At 31.2% G+C, this 22,772-nt stretch overlaps 2 protein-coding genes across 2 annotated transcripts in view; both read right to left on the minus strand.

The window, feature by feature from the left end:
* LOC139502861 (fibronectin type 3 and ankyrin repeat domains protein 1-like) overlaps positions 1-22,772 on the minus strand; it is a 406,467-nt gene that overhangs the window by 79,153 nt on the left and 304,542 nt on the right. The gene's annotated exons all lie outside the window — the stretch shown is intronic.
* On the minus strand, positions 16,122-20,723 carry LOC139502855 (matrilin-3-like). Its single transcript, XM_071292483.1, has 3 exons — positions 20,604-20,723; positions 19,046-19,615; positions 16,122-16,274 (listed from the first exon to the last, which is right to left on the minus strand). The coding sequence occupies exons 1-3, from the start codon at positions 20,665-20,667 to the stop codon at positions 16,258-16,260; spliced, it is 651 nt and encodes a 216-aa protein (XP_071148584.1). The 5' UTR covers positions 20,668-20,723; the 3' UTR covers positions 16,122-16,257.

The raw sequence follows: 22,772 nt of genomic DNA on the forward strand, positions 1-22,772 counted from the left end.
TTGCAGCAGGTATAAAAGTATAATATTCAAGAGTACTGTGATCACAAACTCCATACATCTGATCCATTTTGCTATTTCCCATTCCACCTGCAATGAATAATATTGAAAACAGGATGAACATGTTTCGACAATACAAAGTGTTTGTTACGTACATTAGCACAACACTTAGCCGTTTCAGAATCTAAAGAATCATAGGTATTTTCATTGCTCGTATCCCAATTGAAAGTAACGTCACGTCATTGGTTGAATTGTCATTGTTTATGACATATTAAACAATCACGACGTTTTGGTGTACACTTTTGAATCTATTACCCAGGATGCATTGGATTCTGAAACGGCTAATTGTTGAGAAGAATCTCCTTACCCAGGTGCACCTGATATTGTTCAATAGTCTTTAGCTTTCTATGTTGTTGTGTTTTGTGTTCTGTTGTTTGTCATCTTGACGTTTTAATTATTTACAATGGCAAAAATCATTTTAAATTAGACTTAGAGGAGTTTGGATATTTCTTTTGTTCTTTCGTCTCGAATAATGGTTATATTTTATAAATTAAACATCAGGCATTCAATGTGTTATAGCATTGATGGAATTCTCTAGAGTTAACCGTTCCTAGTTCCAATTATCTAATTAGTCCTATCATAGAGAACGAGCTATTTACATGCAATTTAAAGTGAATTTTTTTCTTATGCTAATATTTGTGTGTAGTAAATAGTTGAAACAAGCTAATTGCGTAACAATCTTTCAAAGTTGAAAACAAGAGATTTAAATGTGTGTATAAACATAAAAATGAATTTTCAAAAATCACAGTTTGCATGCATTTAGGATGATATGCACTGTCATAAAGTATGAGTATTGTAGATCAGTTCTCCGGTTTGATTAGTTTTACATTATATAATAAATTTGAGTAAGTTCATACTATAATGTATGATGAACTTAAAATAGTATACAGCTGCTTCACCAACAATCTTGAAACCTTTAATTTTATTTCTGAAAACGAGTAGATATGCAGGCGAACAGTTCACAAAAAAACATTTAAACCCATTAGTCGAAAACAAACTGAGCAGGCCATGAAGAAAAAGAAAGAGCAAAAAAGAGACCAAAACAACCAACAGTACAATATAAACAATTTTGATTATAATATTTGACGGGTTCTTCATGTAGAACAGAAACCTAATACTTGTGCTCAGTACCTGAAATGCCCACTTTTTGCTGTGTTCGTGTTGTTCATTGCTGAGATTTCTAAGGTTTGTTCTGTATATTGCTTGTTGAAGATTTATCCTTACGTAATAACATTGTCAGTTTGTTTTTGATTTTTGATTTGCCGTTCTTTTCTAACTTGTATTAAATATTTTAACTTACTGGGAAGTTTATAAATACACCATGGTTCGTACAATTGTTGGTTTCTTGTTGTAAACTAATATTAGAAATTGTCATCTTTCAATCAGAAGGTAATCTCAATTAGTCTAAAAAATAAAGAAAATGAATCCATTAGTTGAATAAGATGAAACTGTTTTCAAAAAAATTATGAATAGTAAAATAATTGTATAAATCTAGATAGGAAATTCATTGACATATATTACTTGTTAATCTAAAAACTTAAACTGCACCAATTTTGGGAACCTTATGCGCTTTTCGACAACCTATGTCTTTTCAGTGATTCAGGAAGCCAACATATTTGGAAATAGAAAGATCATTAGAAATAAAGAGCCTATAAACAATAAAGGACTAGAAAATATCTGTTCGCCCCTGTTTTCCTTTTCTATGTCATGTGTACTAAACTATGGTAATCAATTTCTCGAAATAATAGTGTCTAATTGGCCGTTTCAGAATCTAAAGCATCATGGGTAATTTCATTGTTCGTACCCCAAAGTGAAAATAACGTTACGTCATTGGTTGAATTTCCATTGTTTATAACGTTTTAAACCAATCAAAACGCTTTGGTGTACGCTTTTGAAAATATTACCCAGGATGCATTAGATTCTGAAACGGCGAATTGGATAAGTGACATAGAACACATTTCATAACAACTATTTATAAAGTGTTATGGTCATGTACGCAACAATGTATTGACATTTATTGACATTTAGTACCGATTTGTCAGGAACATATGTACAAATCTCAGTTTATAATGTTGCAATTAGAACAATAGATTCATACCAGTTATCGCTACTGTTTTTATTTAATCCGGTTATCATTTGATACACGCTATTTTCCTGATTTGTTTATTGATTACAATACCTCTAAAATTTAGTTATGACATTATTTGTGTACGAAAATGACAAATGGGTCTGAAACTAGTGTTATAACATATTGACGTCTTTTTCACATTATTATTTATCTTATAGACGCCAATTAACGTCAAACATTTCCTGCATTATCATTACCAAATGCGAAATTTCACATTACACGATATCTATTCGTGTTTTCCATATTCATTTTATCAAAGTTCTGGACAAAGAAGAAATTTTAACATAAAAGAACAGACAAGAAGAGACTGAATAAAATGAGATGCGTTTGTCCTTTTATAATAGACTAGAAATCACATCGTATACTATGATAAATTATCCCTTTTTGTGATAGTGCAAATCAAATGATATATATATATGTTACATTTCCATTAAATCCCCGTACTCAAACGGATAGAGGTACTGGCCAAAATTCACCAGCGATTTTATTGTAATGTGACTTCAACGCCGGTTCGCGGGGATATTCTATCATGATGAATATTTTGTTTCATTGTGTTATAACTATTGCGGTTGAACTTTCCGTATGTTTACTCCGATCATAGTTTACTATTTGGTGCTATTAACTTATGGTTTTATACATCCCCCTTTTGTATCTTTCATGGGTTATTGAGCGAACTTCCTTATCTTTATAATTTGAAAATAATAACTACACTAAAAGATATTTAAAAAAACAAGATAGATATAAACGTATGGCACCAATATAACATTTCTTTTATCTGACGTTATTAAATAGGCATATAAAACCAGTTGTCGGTGTCTATAATCCAATAAAATCTCGTTTAATTGGAAATGAAACAGAAGATTAGCTTAACACTCAATCAATGTCAGTAAAGGAAGGTAATTAAATCCGATATAATCCATTAAACAACCTGGGTAAAAAGTTGTTTGTGAATAAACCCAATCATACTTTTTCTTAAATCAGAAAAAGACTTCATAAGAATGATTTACTTGTGTCTAATCTATTTTGCTTTAATTCAGCAAATAAAATATGTTTAAGCTAAACAAAACTCAGCTTAAATCAGTGTGTAGCATGCTATCATTTGCAAATAGAAGTCAAATTTGCATTTCGAATTGACTTTTCTGAATCATTAATTAATTATAAAATTAAATGCAAAAAATAATAGTAACCTTACTCATAGCGGGGAATATGTTATTCTCTCCGCTTGTAGACAAGTCCAATGTCTTGTACGTTATTCTCTCCGCCTGAAGATAAGTTTAATGTTTTGCGCAGGAAATAAATTGAGCTGATAATTGCCTGAATGCTTTTCACTTTTATGTCTTCCAAAGAACGTGTCTTTGTATATCGAGTTATTGTTTATTGATAAGGTTTCGTGTTTGAACTTGAATTTGAATGTGATACCATAACTTCGTTATATATGATCGTATAAATGTCGTATTGGCACATATACATATTGGGGTCAAATTAGCGTTCAACAGTTATTGAAACAGCAGCCGTACATATGGGAAAAGACAATACAGAGATTTCAGATACAGTGACACAAAACCTGAGATACATGAAATAAGATATCTAAGATATATACTAAAATTGTTATCATAATTGATTAAATCATGGTCTCAAATTATAATTAAATGCGATTCCTTCAACCAACATACGTCATAAATGTGAAGACTTTACGATTTTTTTTTCTTCTATTTCATATTAGTGTGAAAGTTTGTTGCCCATAATTAAGATTCAGAATGTTTTGCGTATACTGTTAAAGCATGTGCCCCTTTTCAAAGTCTCACAACTATTGCCTTAAGTGCCAGTCTTTGTAAGGATCAGGCAATTTAGAAAAATTTCAAAACATGGCCGAAAAAAACCCACCGACCTAACCATCCTATTTTGAAGTTAACCTCATCCTGAGTTAGAAATGGTAGGTCTTTTGTTTCTGCGTGTCTGGTAATTCGAGAAATCTCCAGTTAACTTTTGGTTAGAATGATAGCAAATTACGGAGTTAGCTCCCTTAAATTTTTATTTTTCAGTGCATTTCAACCAAATTATATGGTGAATTACCAAAACAAGAAAAGGAAACGAATATTATATTCGTGCACCATTATACAATTTGAACATAAATTCATGTCAATTTGAATGGGTTTTCGTTTGTCATGTTTTCAACACTGCCTGATTCTTAGGCAGATTGGCACTTAATTTAGTTAGGTATCCTTGTATAGTTTTTTTACGTTTATCACTGCCCATAACCGAGTACGACATAAAGTTATGTATACTCTATGATAGGCACTTGTTTAAAGATTTTACTGCATTGCATGTTTTTTTTTTTTTTGCAGATTAAATGTTTATTTAATAAAGCGATGTCACTATTATTTCTTATAGATATTTGCGAAAACTGTCATGCACCTACGAATAGGATAACGATTACACGTACAAGTAGCATTTTTAAATACCTTAGGTCCTCTCGAAGTGTACAAATAAACCGTCGTTCAAACACAAAGCATAGCTCATAAAAAAATGTTTTCCTAAAGTCCCACAGGATTATTAAAAAAAAATATGTTAAGTAATGTGTATGATTTAGATTAATTTTCATACAATGACCAGGTTGAACAGTTCGTAAATGTAAAGGTATTGATAGAAAATTGAAAATGGAAATGGGGAATGTGTCGAGAAATTTCCGCACCCGGAGACGTCCTTCAACTGGACCCTAAACAAATATACGAGTTCAGTGATAATGAAGCCATACTAATGAATGGACAACCATCATTTTATACATGAGACATGCAAAAAATGCAATTGTCTTTAGCTAGGAACAATGAATATTTTCAGCAAATCTTAAGGTGCATGTAAACAGTTATCAAAGGTACCAGGATTATAATTTAGTACGCCAGACTACATAAGACTCATCAGTGACGCTCATATCAAAATATTTATAACGTATGTGCTTAGACGTACATTCTCAATTATTTGGTAAAAATTGAATAAAAAAAAGGGGTACAGTGGCTAGGCTTTTAAGATCCAATTATTCTTTGCCATTATATTTGCCTTGAGGTTAGTTCTTATTTTATCATTTTCTGAATTATGACGTATGAATCCCGTTCAGGGCGAAAAACGAAAAACACAAAACACAAAATCGTTCTCAACGAACATCTTGGTGTCGAAAATATAGTTATATAGTGAGAAAAATGACTGTTGTTGTCCATCCGTTTTATGTAATTTGTTTTTTGATTTTGGCATTTGATAAGGGACTTTCCTTTTTTTATTTTTAAAATTTTTCTCAGAGTTCATTATTTTGATAATTTGACATTTTTATAAAATTTATTTCGTTTATTATTATTTTTTAAAACATTTATTACGTTGTGGTAAGCACGCAAGGCAGACATTAAGTGGCATTAATGTCAACAATGTGATGTAAAGTGTACGTGCTGTTACAATAAGGTTTTGTTTTATGATAGATGAAATGTTATTGAAGAGTTATATGTCAGTCACCATATATAGTCCCTATTGATTTCACTGCTGTATGAGTAATATTATAACTCTGCATCTTTCGCCAATTCCCGCAATAATATCGCTAGTCTTAGAGTGTCTATTTACCATTTTGTTTTAGTTTTTTTGTTTATAGTTAGTTAACACATTTAACTTGTTATTTGCTTGTGTTTTGCACACAAGTTCTTGTCAATACAACGGAATATTATGCGATTGTCATACAATTGGGAGGTTTAGCTAGCTATGAGACTAGGTTCAATTCAACAGTTCATTTTTTCCTTCGATACTGTTTCATCAATTTAGGGTTATGACAGTTGTTTTTCATTCATTTTGATGTGATTGTATATTTGTTGTGACATTAAGGTGGTACCTAACACTACAGGGAGATAACTCTGTAAATTCAGCTAAAAGTTTTAATTACGGTGTGTTGTAAAAGGAATATTTAGCTTCTCAATGATCGAAATTGATGTTTGTCAAACTCCTATATAACCAGTGTAATTTTTCTGACAAAACGGTTGGTTCAAAATTTTTTTTTTTTTTTTTTTTAATTTTTGTTAAAGGACTTACTTTGACAAAATTTTATGAAAATTAAACGAGCAAAATTAATGTATGTGCAAGTGTTGGGTACCACCTTAAATAAAAAAAAATAAAAATCTTTTCGTATGGATTCTTACTTTGAGTTTGGTATGTTTGCTTTTTTACCTTTTCACAACATGAATAAATAAAGGCAACAGTAGTATACCGCTGTTCAAAAATGGTAAATCTATGGACAAAAAACAAAATCGGGGTAACAAACTAAATCTGAAGGAAACGCATTAGATATTAGAGGAGAACAACGACACAACATTAAAATGCAACACACACAGCAACGGACTAAGCATTAGACAAAATCCGATGAGAATAACCAATATAACATCAAAACCAAATACATGAATTTGGGATAGAAAAGTACCGTGACATGTCTTATAGTAATGTGAATTCACACTCAAATATAGGAGAAAACAAACGACACAACGGATGTATTTATGATAGCATAACTTTGATATACCTTTAGATATTAAACGAATATGAAAATATCCTGTTATAGTCACTAATAACTTGTAACCGGTATTACCAATTTTGTAAGCTTTTATATTCGTATATAGGCATTTGGGGAATTTATTTTTCTGATAGACGCGGATACAATGTTAATGCCAGTATTAAAATCTGCATAATTAACAAATAAATCAAAATGCTGTCAAAATAAGTAGTCATATCGTCATCGAGGGAGATATTACATTTCTTAATATAAGACAGCAATTCCCAAATATTACTATGAACGATATACTTTATTTATCATTATTTTGTGCAATTTTCTTTTGATCTTTTTTTGTGATAATTTTTATATTATGCTTCTCGCTTGAGATGGAAAAAATATCGCTAGAAACTAAAGACGCCACGTGGCGTTCCTAACGAAATTAACATTGAAACTGACAACGTCGTCATAGGTAATATAGCGATAAACAGATTATCATTGGTCATCTCACCTCGATTGCCTTTCTCGCTTTTGCCGTCCCGGCTCAAGCGAGAAAATCAATCTCGTTGAGATGACCACCGAAAATCTATAAATATAGTATGATACATGTTTTCTAAATCTTGTTGGTACATAGAACGTGAAACGACATATAGACAGCATATGTATGCTGATAAACGCAGAAGATATTCCATTGAGAGGTTGTAAGACACACTAACTTCTTTTAGCGTTACAATTGCAAATCTAAACGACAGTACGAACTGTAATTAACACGATTACATTCTGATCACAGACGATGTTTACCTTATTTTCTTAATTGTGGCGTCATTTACGTTGCAAATTGATGACGTGACCGATCCCTATATTCAATATATTTCTATCGTTTCTTGTACTTTTTGTGAGGTTTGCTACGTGGTTTGTTATGTAGTTATGCATATTACAAGTTGATTTGTTAATGATCAAAACTGTATTATTATCTAAAAAAAAGTATTGATTTTAAGTCATTTATACATTTATTCCATTTTATATCATGACATGAAACACAGATATTGCTTTTTTGAAATTTAAAATCTATTTTAGATAATAGGATTATATCTCACTAATGCATAGCTTTGATTCCCTGTTAGGCTCTTGCTATACTTTATGTTCATGTTGTGTTGTTCAGTCCTTTGACGTTGTCCAAGTTTTTTTTTCTCAACTTATTGACCTGGAGTATTATTAAAGAAATATTTTAATTAAAATATGCATCTGGTGCAGCACAATATTTTTCTATAAAATCATTTAATTTCTACTTCTTCGAGCTTAAGATAACATTTAGTTATTTTTTAAATGTTTAGTCATTGTATTATAATTGTTGGATTTAAGGGGGTAGACCTTGGTTCAGGGAGATAACTCTTTACATCAGTTATGCGTTTGCAACAGTCAAGTTCATCAACATATTTTAACCATTTACCTGAAACAGATTGAAAATAATCTGTGTAATCTAGAAGCTTAGAATATATTTTTTAAAATGGTTGACACAAACATACTGATGATTTATAGAGTTGTTTCCCTTAACCAAGGTCTTCTGCCTTAGTCTATACGTTTAAAAAGATTGTTCCAACGCGAAATCAATAGTTTGTCTGAATTGTCTGAGTATTCTTACGATCTAAAAATGACAGATTAGTTGATACATATTTATTTATAGTAGATTGGGAAACAAGTCATTGAAAAACTAATATTAATCCCTTTTCTCTTTGCGCTGCGAGTGCTGCCTTGTAGCGGCATTAGCCTGCTCTTTTTCGAAATCTACAAGGGTGTCTTTTACGTGCAAGAGATATGGATCTCTTTTAACACGTGTCAGCCAATTATCGCTCCCTTCCGACGGACTATCATCGTTCCTTCAAGACCATACTCGCAAATGGTTGCACGGGAGAGCCGAAAATTTAAACCCTGAAATTGTCATCCCGGAACGGGAATCGAACAGGATGCAGTAACCACTACACAACGAACAGATAGTAGTCGAAATTCTAATCATGATTATGAAAGGTGAACAAGGTATATGTTATTGAAAAAAAGAACTTACATTTATTCAAAAGGTAAAATCAATTGTTAAAATACTTGAATTGATTTAAAGGTAATGGTCTATTATGTCATACATTTAGTCGAAAACCGGTAAGCAATATTGAGCAGGTGAATTGGATCGTTTAAAAGGGGAACTTAGACTTCAACCATTGAGAATGAATTATTTACTTGCAAGTGAATAATTTGATCTCATTGAATCCGTATTCATTTGAACTTTAATTTTACATCTTAGCTAGAGCTGGATAACACCAGAATTGTATGTGTAAAGTTATTCAAAGGAAAAGAATGTCAACATTGAAATTATTACAACAATAATACATCATTTGACTGACTGATTCGATCTACAAAAAAATCATTCTTATACAGGTAAAAACATATATTTTAAATCTATAATATGAAATTAAACAGACTAGAAAAATCCAATAGCACGAGTTCGCTGAATCTATTTATATCTTAATTTATGTTTACATCGCGTATATGGTCATTAGATGAGTTTAGAGGTCAACGTAATAGTTATTTATACGATGTGTAGACTAAAATACACACAAGACTTAACTTTTTGATTTTTCCGCTGTGCATGAACTGATTTTGTGTCATGAGCATACTGCATATCTTTTTTTTTCTACTTGTTTATTAAGGCAGAATGTACTTTGAACTATATCATGTATATTGTACGTGATCTTGTATGTCGCAGAATTTAGTTTTTTATTATTTCAACCAGAAAGTTACATAAACAAGACTGCCAGAGAAACTTCAGAGATATTGATTAACAAGTCAATAATGTTCCAATTCTTGGCTGTCAGTAAATCCATCAATTGTTATACCTTTTCATATAGAAATGGTTTTGGTATTTGCATAATGTTATTATAATTTTAGATCTCGTACTGGATATTTCTATTTAATTCATTCTACAAAAGTGTAAATTCAGATCATGAGACACTGTCTAGCCATATGTTTATTGCTAAAAACCGCATCCTATTATTTATGTCACAATTTGTCATTCCATTGCATTCTTATTGACATGTTATAAATTATTTTATTCATATTTCGAATATTTTTATTTTTGCAAAAAAGGAGATAATTGGGAGCTTTTTCAATGACATAAACATTTCATAAATAATCGCGGGTAAAAAATTTGTTTGGTTAATTTTTGAACTTAATCACAAAGTAAGAACTTATTGCTTATAGTGCAGGAAATAAAATTTGTAATGAAAATTTTTTAAATTTTGCAGACATGTTTGTAAACTCGAGCCACCTTAATAATTGTATTCATATTTCAAATAAATGTGTTATTGTTAAATTTTCCAAAAGATATAACCATTTGTACAATGCATTAAATGAGGACATTTTATTTTTGTTGAGTTTTCTGCATAAATATTTCTTAGTTATTGCAAGAATTATCAATACAGTGTAAATATGCCTGAGAAACTAATAATGAAATTAGTTCCCAGCTATAAAGTAGTCTGTCTAATTTCTGCGCCATATGACTTCTAATAATTATATTATATTATATATATAGGAACAGGGAGAAGGTTATAAAAACGATATAGTTATTTTAAGTTTTGTTTCAGGCAATTATTCATTAGCATTGTTGTGTAATAAATCATTACTCACTCATATCATATAATAAAAAAATATATAACTGGGTCACTGTACCTGATAAAACTATATCATTTGTATATGTATAGCTTTATTTATGCCTTTTTTTAATAGAATCTGCAATTGTTTTAAATAATCATTGTAATTATTGTATATAAATTTAATGTAACTATTAAAGCTCATAAAATTTAATGAAAAAAAATCAATAGCTCATCAAAGATACCAGACTGATGATTTTGTAAGCATGATAGTTGCATTTCCAGAATATTCATCAGAGACTCTCGAAACAAACAAAAAGTTAAAAGGTTACATAAGTTACGAAGTTGAATATCATTGAGAACCCAAAATGTCATAAGTTTATGGGTACCTTTTCATGTTTAAGTGTGAATGTATTGGAAGAATATATCGTTTGTTTATTTGTTACTTTACTTAGGTTACTTAGTTTTACTTAGGTTCTTTTACTGATGCAGGAAATAAAGTTCTTCTTCATCAGTCTCTATATCTAAATCTTCTCCACTTCCGGTGATTGTTGATGTATAGTCTTCGTACATCCTTGTTTGGTTCTTCCAATATTTGTCTAGTCTATTCTTAAATGTATTTGTGGTTGATAATGTCACTATAATTTCGGGTAGTGTATTCCATGTTCTCATCACTCGTAGAGCAAAGGCATTCCTCCTAAATTCTGTTCTTGCTCTCTTTGGAAATATTTTCAGACTGTTGCCGCTTATCCCTGTTCGTGTAGTCATATCCTTCCATAATTTAACAAAATGTGCCGCCTCTATGTCATATTTTCCGTTCAGTATTTTATATAATTCAATCATGTCACCTCGGACACGTCTAAAATTTAGGTATGATAGTTTCAATTTTTGCAGTCTCTTTGAGTATGTTAAATTATTTAATCCTGGTAGTTGTTTAGTTGCCCGGTGCTGCACATTCTCAATCATGTCAATATATTTTATTTTATATGAATGCCATACTGAGCTTGCAAACTCTAAATGTGTTCTTACGAGTGTCTTGTATAGTGGTACAAAGGTATCTATATCTAAACATTGAAAATTCCATCTCAGTAGTGCAAACATGGGAATTTGCTTGATAAACTTTCTCACTTATATATTTTTCGAAATTTAATTCAGAGTCAATAATTACTCCAATGTCTTTTTCTTCAGTAACTTTTTGTAATATTGTCGATTTCAGTGTATATTTTGAACCTGGTTCCAGTCCCGGTTTTCCTATGTGCACATGTTTGCACTTCGGAATCAACCAGGATTATAAAAAGTAGAGGTCCAAGCACAGATCCTTGAGGTATATCTGAAGTTACTTTTGACGATGATGATGATGTTTTATTGTTTATTGAAACCTGTTGTATTCTGTCACTTAGAAAACTATCGACCCAATTCAGAACTGAAAGTTCTGTGCCATCTGCTCTGAGTTTGTTCATTAGTCTTTTGTGCGGAACAGTGTCGAATGCTTTCATATAGTCCATGTAAATAACACCAATAGATTTCCCATTATCAAGGGCTTCTGGTCATTTGTCCAATATATTTAAAAGTTGAAGAGATGTAATGTCATATTGACGATCAGTAAAGAATTTGTTGATTTTCATATGTTTGACAATATGTTCAAGTACCAATTTTTCCATTACTTTGCACACCACTGAGGTTAAGCTGACAGGTCTTTAGTTACCAGCAATACATTTTCCCCTTCTTGAAAATAGCGCCAATTTGTGCTTCTTTCCATCTACTTGGAACAGTACTGTTTCTTATTGATTGGTTTAATATTATGCATAATGGTGTTGATATTGATTCTGCTAACTCTTTGAGTATTCTTTGGTGTATCCTATCTGGTCCCGGAGATTTTTCAACCTTCAGTCTCTTAAGTATCTTAGCTTTTTCTTCCTTATTTATATTCATTTGTAGCATTTTATTTTTAGTGTTTTTTATTGGTAAGGTAGGTTCTTCTCCTTCTGCTTCTTTTGTGAAGACACTGTTGAAAAACGTTGCTAAAATTTCAGCCTTTTCTTTGTCGTCAGTGGTCTTTCTAGACGTTTCGTCGTTTTGGTCTGTTAATAGTTCACCTATTCCTGATCTTGTTTTAGACTTGGACTTTATGTATTTACCTAGTACCTTTAAATTTTTTCTGAGCATTTGTTTACAGTTTCTTTTCGTGTTCCCTTTTCAGTTTATTTGTAATCGTCTTTACCTGATTTCGTACTTTATTGTATTTCAATCTTATACTTTAATCTTTAGTAGCAATTGATTTCCTACACAGAGAGTTTATTTCTTTATTTTCTCTAAAGTTTTTTTGTCCATATAAAACTCATTCTTTTAGTCGAGGTTTTTATTTTCTTGACAGGGATATAACACTTCTCCATCTCTAATAATTCCTTATAAAATTTTCCCCAATTTTTATCTATATGATCACCTTAATTTAATAGCACTTCCCAATTTGTCTCCAATATTTTCTTTGTCAAAATCTGCATAGTTACATCTATCGTAGCATATTTTTGTTCTATTGACAATTTTCAATTTTGTGTAACAGTTATATTGAATAATATTGTAACTTTTCTTCCCTCTGAAATTTTTGAACTGCGTATCACCAGAAGTGACGTAGGTTGTATTCCCACATATTTGTTTTTCGTTCATTTTTTTGTAAAAAATTAGGCCGTTAGTATTCTCGTTTAAAGTGTTTTACATTGTCATTGTCATGAGTCTTATGTAGACGAAACGCGCGTCTGGCGTATAAAATTATAATCCTGGTACTTTTGATAACTATTAGGTGCCTTTTATAGCTGACTATGCGGTATGGGCTTTGCAATTTAAAAACCGTTCGGTGACCTATAGTTGTTAATTTCTGTGTCAGTTTTGTCCTTCATGGAGAGTTGTCTCATTGGCAATCATACCACATATTCTTTTTTTATAAACACAAATTAAAAAAAAAAAGATTTGACAACTTTGATTTAATTTACGTGATAGCTAATGTCTCATCTATTGTATGTTTTTTCTGATATTGTTATATCATAATAATGTATAAAAATAAGACAAATGCTTACCTTATCTTTGGTATCTATATCCATTAGAGTAGAAATTCCAAAAAAGCTCGAATATTTAATGATTATGTGCGCATATAAAACACACTTTTTTTTCGTATCAACTTATTAAATAAATTTCCTGAATATCATTCAACATTTGTACAATGCAAATAATGTTAATAAACCTTTTCAAATAGAGAGAAATCATACGAGTGAGAATACTTCCGCTAAGACACATACATATTATCGACGAGTGTATTTAGTGGACTTCTTATACTAAATAATTACTCAATAAAATATAACTTCGCCTTCAAATATGTTGAATGTTAATCAAAACTCATTTGTTGATATACATTGCATTTTTATATTTTATATTCTATAATCCTTGTTAAAACAATAATCTGAATAGAATAACATGTCACATATTTGCACTAGTTACTGCTACTTTGTTTTTTGCTGAATCTTTTCCAATTAATACAAATACCTAATCAATACACAACTGTACGATAATTGATCAAAAGCATCATGGGTAATTTCATTGTTCGTATCCCCAAAATGAAAATAACGTCACGTCATTGGTTAAATTTCCATTGTTTATGGCATTTGTAACCAATCAGGACGTTTTGGTGTTCACTTTTGAAAATATTACCCAGGATGTATTAGATTCTGAAACGGATAATTGATCAAAACAAAACTGTTTGATACCTTAGTTGACTAATTTTAATGGTACGCATAATAATAGGTTTTAATTTCACTGACTATTACTGTGTGTATTAAAGTGTCTTTGCTCTTTCAGCAATGTCTACCGGGATAAAGTGGGGAGGTACTGCTTTTTATGGAATAAAACAATTATGGTAAGAATCTGTTCCCAGAGGGTAGCGGTGGAAACCTGAATATCAGTTAATATTTAAATCTGTTTTCTTTAATTTTTTATTTTTTTTAATGAAAGACATATAACGTTTATGTATCTTTTTTTACATTAAATATAAATTATCGGATTCTCCCGGATGCAGATGTCATAACTTATGTAAGGGGTGTTATTTGACGTTATATATAGACTATCGGATTCTCCCGGATGCTAATTCCATAACTTATATAAAGGATATTTTTGACATTATATATAGATTATCGGATTATTCCGGATGCAGTTGTCATTACTTATATAACACGTATAAGAGGCGTTATTTTACGTTATATATATAGATTATCGGATTTACCTGGATGCAGTTGTAACTTAACTGCCTTCATTAATTTATGGGTTTTTTTGGGGGGAAAAATATAGCTATTTGTTATTTGACTATTAATCGGTCTGTTTTTATCTCTCTTTGTTTGTCAACAATCAATGCTATATATTTGCGAACTTGTAATTTATTGAAAAAAGAGAAGGTCGGGTAAGGGCCGATTTTGGCCTCAAATTTCAGGTTCATCTAACGAAAGATTTTGGACACTTTTTAAACACTTAAATGTCTATTTCAATTGATTCAATTCATTTATGTGAAAGATTTTGACTGATTTAGTCATTAAAAACGCTCCGATTTAAGCTATGCAAAATTTATCAAATATGCAAAAAACGTCACTTTTCAGATGTTTTTTTGTCAAAAATGAAAGTGGCCGCATCCGTGTTCATCCTCAACCTTTATATATGTTATGTGTTATCATGAAATACAACTTAGATTTCAATATTACTAATGAACACGAATGCGGCCACTTTCATTTAAGACGGACACCGTCTTAAATTTAAATAAAATGCTAAAAGTGAGAAGATTTTAGTAATTTAACATAACTTAATGTTGCTAGTCCCCGATAAATGTGCATTGTATTGTCAAAAACAGCCCATATATATGTAGCAGAAGCATTCTTCTTTCCAGTAAATAGTTAAAAGATTACATTTCACAATTTTTTAAAACTGCTATATTTTGGGGCCAAAAAGAGGTCTTACTGAACCTACTCCTTTATAAAATATCCTTCAAATGGAAAAATCAGGTAAGTGTTTCGAGGCCCATGACCAATACCAAAAACAAAACCATTGTATCATATACAAAAAAAATCATGAGTTTGTACTAGTACATGTAATACTATCGTAGCGTTGACTTTTTTGTCATTGTTTGTAGAACAAACAGAAACAACAGTAGTATATCGCTGTTCAATCGACTAAGCGAGCAAAACTGTGTTACACACTGTAACGGAGAAATACACATTTTTTAAACTATAAGAGGAAATAAAAACACCGGACTGCAACATAAATAAAAGCCAACATACACATACATGTATGTAGAAATGGACTATTTGATAACAACTTCCTTATTCCTAGGTACATAACATTTATATAAAATCCCTGTTTTTAACAGTCTCACTTGACCAGTGAAAACATCAAATGAGTTGATAAAACTCCCATAGTTTAGCACAATTAGGTAATAACAGAGCGTCATGTACGTGTTTGCCGATTTAGATAGAACGAAGGATTTTCTGTTATAAAAAAAGTCTGAGTACATTTTGTTGTTGTTATAAAACTCAATTATTTCAAAATTATTATTTAAAACATATTCGACTTATTGGCTATATTTAAAGAACAGAATAATGGTCAAGCTTGATAGTACAAAGTTGGGAAATATATTCATTTTCCAACGGCCAGGAAACATTTTTAGGTGCTATTTCTAACCATCATCTCTTTCATCTGCATTGATGATTGTTCAAAAGCAAGGTTCAAACTATTGACAAGGAATAAGTAAAACGAAGTATTCTGCAGGCTAAGTAATTTATTAACTCCTTTCTGGTTTTATATCCACTTTGTCCATGTTATGAAGTAGAACGAAGTATTCTGCAGGCTAAGTAATTTATTAACTCCTTTCTGGTTTTATATCCACTTTGTCCATGTTATGAAGTAGAATCATCTGCAAAAGAGTCATACATTGAAATTAAAATGAATATACTGTGGATTCATTAAAATTCGTTGGATACCAATTTTCGTGGATTTTATTGGTACAGGATTACCACGAATTGATAAGTTCAACGAATTAAATATTTTCTAAGGGAATGTATGCATACTTTGCCAAATCCAGGAAATTAAACACACAAGAATATGCAATTGTTTCTCAAACCATGAAAATTGGTACCCACGAAAATAAACGAATCCACAGTAATTCATAAAAATTAATAATTTATAACATTAATTCGTGATCATAACAATCGATACTCCATTACAGAATAGCATTTAAATAGTTATATCTAATAAGTTTAATGGATAGTGAATTAGACGGTGTAGCTATAACACTTATCATTTTAATAATTATAAATAATTTCTAAATACTATTATCCAATTAAATATTTTTGTCATTGTTTGCTTTTTAAAATAATTGTTTGTAATTTCGTATATTTATAAAACAAGATGAGATATGATTGCCAATGAGACAATTTTCCACCAAAAAAAAAAATAATACAAATGACACAGAAATTAACAACTATAGGTCACCGTAAGTCCTTCAACAAAGAACCCAAACTGCATAGTCAGCTTTAAATGGGCCCCGAAATGACCAATAGAAGACAATTCAAACTAGAAAACTAACAGGCTCATTTTTGTACAAAACATACAATATAATAAAATATGTAACATATCAACAAATAACCTGGTTTTCTTTTAATCACATTCAACGTTACAGTTGCAATCCTTTTCGTCTTTAAAACATTACCGCACCCCCGGTAAATGATCACGTTGCGATTGCGATTGGTTAAACGCAGTCACATGGTGGTCCCCTATGGATGCGTAGGGGTTATTAGATTTAATAGGGAGTTCATGACGTCACGTATGATGTTAAGATGACGTCATCTATTAATTGTGTTGTGTTTCATTGTTCATGTTTTCTACAAGACGCAGCAGATAAAGTCCAGCGTTCGATAACTTTGTTACTAAATTATAATCCTGGTACCTTTGATAACTATTTGTTATACGGTTAACTTCTGACCCCGTAATGACCAAAGAGGGTGGATAAAATCTTTAAGAGATTCGGCCTCCGGCCTCTCCTATGGATTTTACTAACCCTCTATGAATCCGTAGGGGGTCAGTAGCGAACAATATAACTTATAGTACATTTGTACTTTATGACTCTATCTTTCCTTACAAAAAAGGACACAAATCATTTGCCATAACACTGACATCTGGCTTACAAATTATATTTTGGTAGCAGATAGCAAATCGACGAATACAGACATATCTTATCCGCAATGAAAAAAACAGAAAAACCGAAAGTCCCTAATCAAATGGCAAATTCAAAAGACAAAACACATCAAATGAATGCACAACAACTGTCATATTCCTGACTTGATACAGGCATTTTTAAAGGTAGAAAATGGTGGATTGAACTTGGTGTTTTAGCGATAAACCTGTCACTTGTATGACAGTCACATAATTCCGTTATATTTACAATAATGTTTGAACAAAACAGACGCAATACATAAAATAGTCAAAATATGGTACAGAAGTCATCACTGTGGTACTATCTCAAAACAAACAATCATTCCCAAAAAAAACACACAAAAGCATCTATCAAATTAAAAAAGCAAATGTATTGCTTCGCGTGTAAACTGATGAAAATAGTCACATTCGTATGATTAGCGACGAAAATTGTATGGCGCAATCATCGTATCCATGACTCTTTGGGAAAGGATATATGTAAGCTGATCCCATATGTTATCCCTCCGTTTTAAATAAAATCTTGAATTAGAATTATCCTTTCCTCTTATATTTGTTTAACCTAATTGTCTAATTTACAATCTAAATCCATTCTTTTTCCCCCTCAATTTCATCAACTTCATTATGTTTTTATTTCAATTAGTACTTACTCAAATATACCAACTGCACTGCAGTAGATGCGTATAAAGTTTCAGCATTGATGCCGGAGACAAATTTATATACAAAAAAAAAACTTCATCACAAACGTTGAAATGGGACTTAAAAAAGAAAATACTAGTACGTGAAAAGACAACCTCAGACAAGGAACTCACAAGCTAACGTTTTTCGTGTTTTTATTTTCGTTTTTTGTTTTTGTTTTTTTCTTTAAGTTTTTGTTTTTTTCTTTAAGTTTTTTTTAATTCAGCACTCATTACACGCTGCTAACAATTTGGCAATTAATAAAAACAATACAGCAATTCATATTGACTATAAGTTTTACTTTCTTCTTTGTTGCCAACTTTGTTTGTATTTATATGTGACTGCTGACATACAGATTAGTCTGACAACTAGTTACAATAGCTTAGCGAATAATAGATTAAGAAAACTTGTTGAAACTAAAAAAAAATCGTTATAAAAAAGATAAATAAACATACGCTTTTTATCGTGGTATTTGGATATTGAAAACCAATTTGTAACAGTAAGGAGTCAACGTTTATTTTACAGACACAGGTGTTTTTTTAATCTTCATTAATGTTTACGTTGAAATTTCATTTTGAAAATCACCAAATGAACTTTCGTAAGGTGGCTCGGGTGTCTTACATTTTATCTTAAATTATATGGTGTAATTTTTCTTTTTAACACAATTAATTGAATTTTCTATACACAATTTATACACAATCTGATAATTTTACACAACCTGTAGCGTGAACAAAAGTCCCGATGAAAACCGGGTTTTTAGAATTTATTTAAAAAAAATTAACAATAACTTATGATTACCTGGACAAAATGCATCCAAGACCCGGTCACTCAAAACAGACAATTCATCAAAACTTTGAACATTAAAGCTGTTTTCTCTTGAAGGTACTGAAGCTATTCCATCAAGCTCCCTTGTATCTCGCAATCCAATACCAATAGCATATATATGGATACCAGCATCCCTAGACTTCCCTGCCTCTGGAATGGTCCTTCTGGAATTAATATTCGATACACCATCAGTCAGAATCAAACAAATGTCTGGAACACCTCTACGGTCGCCATTTGCAACAGAAAACATTTCTTCTCTCATTCTTTGTAAACTATCGGCTGTGTTTGTGCTGCCATAACGATAAGGAATGTTATCGATTGCGTCAAGTATTTCTTGGGAGGTAGAGAAGCTGTTTAGGTAGAATTCCACTCTAACAGCTGTACTGTATGACAACATACCAACACGTACATTACCGGAATCAAGGTCGGCATTTCTGAGAAGATCTTTGCAGAAATCTTTCATTTTATCGAAGTTAGCAATTCCTACACTGGTCGAAGAATCAAGTATGATGACCATATCTACTTTAGCTAATGCACATCCTCCTAAAATATAAACGCACAATTGTGTCAATCAATAGCATCTTCCTATTATATAAACACACAATTTTGTCAATGAATAGAATCATTCTAAAATATAAACACACAATTGTGTAAATGAAAAGCATTATTCTATTATATAAACACACATTTGTGTAAAATACTATCGCAGTATTTTTTACATAATGGCTTTTGGTTATATAGTGTGGCATTTAATCAAGAATTAAAGTTATGCGCACATCTTAGAATACAATATACACTTAAATTAAAAATATGAATTGATCTATAGTTTTTACCTTCCATGTGATTATTGGTGTTTGGTGGAAAGTTGTGTCATTGGTATTTATACCACATCTTCTTATTCCTATATACAATACAATACACATTTGGACGCCTAAAATTTCAAATAGTTAGCCTTTGCAAACAACAAAGGACATGGTGTCCAAAGTTCTTAAAAATGTAATGTTATAAGATTGAATTTTTTTGGAAAAACAAGCAATTTAATCGATTTGTTTTTCAGTAGGAAATTAAATAAAAAATGAATGTGAATGTGTATGTACGCACTCTGTTTGAGTTTCATCCATTTTGAATGAGGCAAATTCTAAAGTTTGTAAACGCGGAAAATGCAATTCTCCAAATTATAAAGGGGCATAAATATAGAACAGTAAGTGACGCACTGCTTGAATTTGCCTGTACCAAGTAAGGAATATGACAGTTCTTGTCCATCCGTTTTTGATGTGTTTTTTTCATTTGAATTTGCCATGTGATTAGGGACTTTCCGATATGATTTTCTTCTAAGTTGAATATTTTTGTGATTTTACTTTTTGACCTCTTTCTGCAAGATACGGGGTTTAGCATTGTGTATTAATTTTGTAAAATTAACTTGAATCAAATTGTATTTAAGTGATGATAAACTAAAATAGAGAATATAATACTGATTTCACTAGTTTACAATAGCATAATTTCTTTTAAGAAAAATGTAAAGAGATCTTACCTGCCACTTGACGAATTGTCTCTGATAATGCATAAATAATGCAAAAGTCAAATACAAATTTCATTTTCGAATCTGGACATGAAATTAGTAGTAATGTATTACGGACAAGACGTGTATATATACTGCTGAGGGCGGGTATTAAAAGTAGACATATCCATGTTGAAATTTCGATTTCTTGTTTCAATCTGTTGCATAGACTATAGATATAGGTATAGATTTGTATTCAGAAATTGGTTATCTTTTTAAACGCCTTGGATAGAAAAAAAATATTACGTGATTTAGTAAAGAAAGAATATTTTTTTATTTTTTTTTATAAACAATACAATGAATGTTTTGGAAAGATAGACAATCATTGACGTATACATTATATTGTCTTCGTCATATCTCTACATCAACAAATGTTGTTGTCTTAACATAAAATTTTCGACTAATTTTCTTAAATCTGCCTTGTTTTGCACGACATAGAAATTATAAAAATAAATTTATGAACCATACTGACTCACATAATAAACTTGAGGATGTAAATGATGAATTATTATGTAAGTTCAAAGCTAAGAAGTAATATGTACCAGAATATTATGTTTAGAGTTGTTACTTTTATCGTAATTTTTTTTTAGCAAACAATAGTTAAGGTGATGTTATATAAAAACTGATAACATCAAATGTTTTGTACTTGGTTTTGCTTTTTTGTCTTTTTTTTAAGTTTTGAATTTGTACTTTTGCACACGGACCATGCGTTTGGAGTATACAATCATTATCCTGACATGTGCATGACTGTTTTGGAGATGCAGACGGTTTTCTTTCGCACATAAAATTGAGAATGGAAATGGGGAATGTGTCAAAGAGACAACAATCGGACCAAATAAAAAACAACAGCAGAGGGTCACCAACAGGTCTTCAATGTAGCGAGAAATTTCCGCACCCGGAGGCGTCCTTCAGCTGGCCCCTGAACAAATATATACTAGTCCAGTGATAATGAACGCCATACTAATTTCCAAATACACAAGAAACTAAAATTAAAATAATACAAGACTAACAAAGGCCAGAGGCTCCTGACTTGGGACAGGCGCAAAAATGCGGCGGGGTTATACACGGATCAAAATGTGAACGGGCTGAATATTAACATTCAAGAAAAAGTAACGTTTCTCGGATACCTGTTTACTTCATGCTAGCGCAGCAACGAAATAACCAAAACTAATCCATGTGATGTGTACTGTATGTAAACTACGAATATAAAAAAGAAGATGTGGTATAATTGTCAATGAGACAACTGTCCTCAAGAGACCTAAATGACACAGACAATAAGCCCATACCGCATAGTCAGCTATAAAAAGGTCCCGATATGAATAGTTCTGCCCTGGACACACTAGGCTACTGAGACAACAAGTTTTTTTATGAATTAAACGAAAGAAAATAAATAAATAAGCAACCACAAAAATCTGCGACAACGTATATGAGATATCTTATAAATACAATAATTCTGACTAGGCGACAAGTGTCTTAAACAACCGACATAACAGACAATTATCTAGGAGGACGAAGCGAATACTCGACCGAACAATAATTTGGATAAGTTTAAGCCACCATTCAGGTAAGGGAAGTCTTAAAGAAATAATACGTAAATGATCATATTTATTTGATACAAAAATACACATTTCCTGTTCTGATATGACAGTTTTAGTAAGTTTATGCATTTTCTCTATACATAGTCTTTATGTTGGCTGACCTCTCTACCAGTATAAGCATTTTTAATAATGTAAAACGGTGATGTTTTCTTAGATGTATAGTCTTGTGTATTTATTTGTAATGTGAAGAAAGCTCTTCAAGGTCTTTAATTGGAATACAAAATACAGGAGCGGATCCATCGATTTTTATTGGGTTGGATGGGTGGTTCCTTACCCAGGATAAAAGAGGGATCCATGGCATATGTCCAAATTCAAATGCATTGATCGTCCAAAAAAATGCAAAAGCAGTGAAAAGTTCAAAATTAGAAATTGACCTATACCTGATTTTTCTAATAAAAGTATTCCAGGGTTATACTTTTAACCGTTAATGGGTTAAAAAAAGCATACAATACAAGCATTCCAGGCAGGGTTAAACGTTTAATCATGATTGAGTTTAAAAAACATCAAATAAAAGTATTCCAGGGTTTTACGGTTAATCGTGAAA

Source organism: Mytilus edulis, chromosome 14 (genome assembly GCF_963676685.1).
Source record: "Mytilus edulis chromosome 14, xbMytEdul2.2, whole genome shotgun sequence".
Classification (NCBI taxonomy): Eukaryota; Metazoa; Mollusca; class Bivalvia; order Mytilida; family Mytilidae; genus Mytilus; species Mytilus edulis.

What these genes read in the sequence shown, in the direction of transcription:
- LOC139502855 (XM_071292483.1), bottom strand. Translation starts at nt 20,667, where the DNA reads ATGAAATTTGTATTTGACTTTTGCATTATTTATGCATTATCAGAGACA. An exon ending in GACAATTCGTCAAGTGGCAG is followed by an intron (nt 19,616 to 20,603) that starts GTAAGATCTCTT and finishes TTTATATTTTAG; the next exon opens with GAGGATGTGCATTAGCTAAA.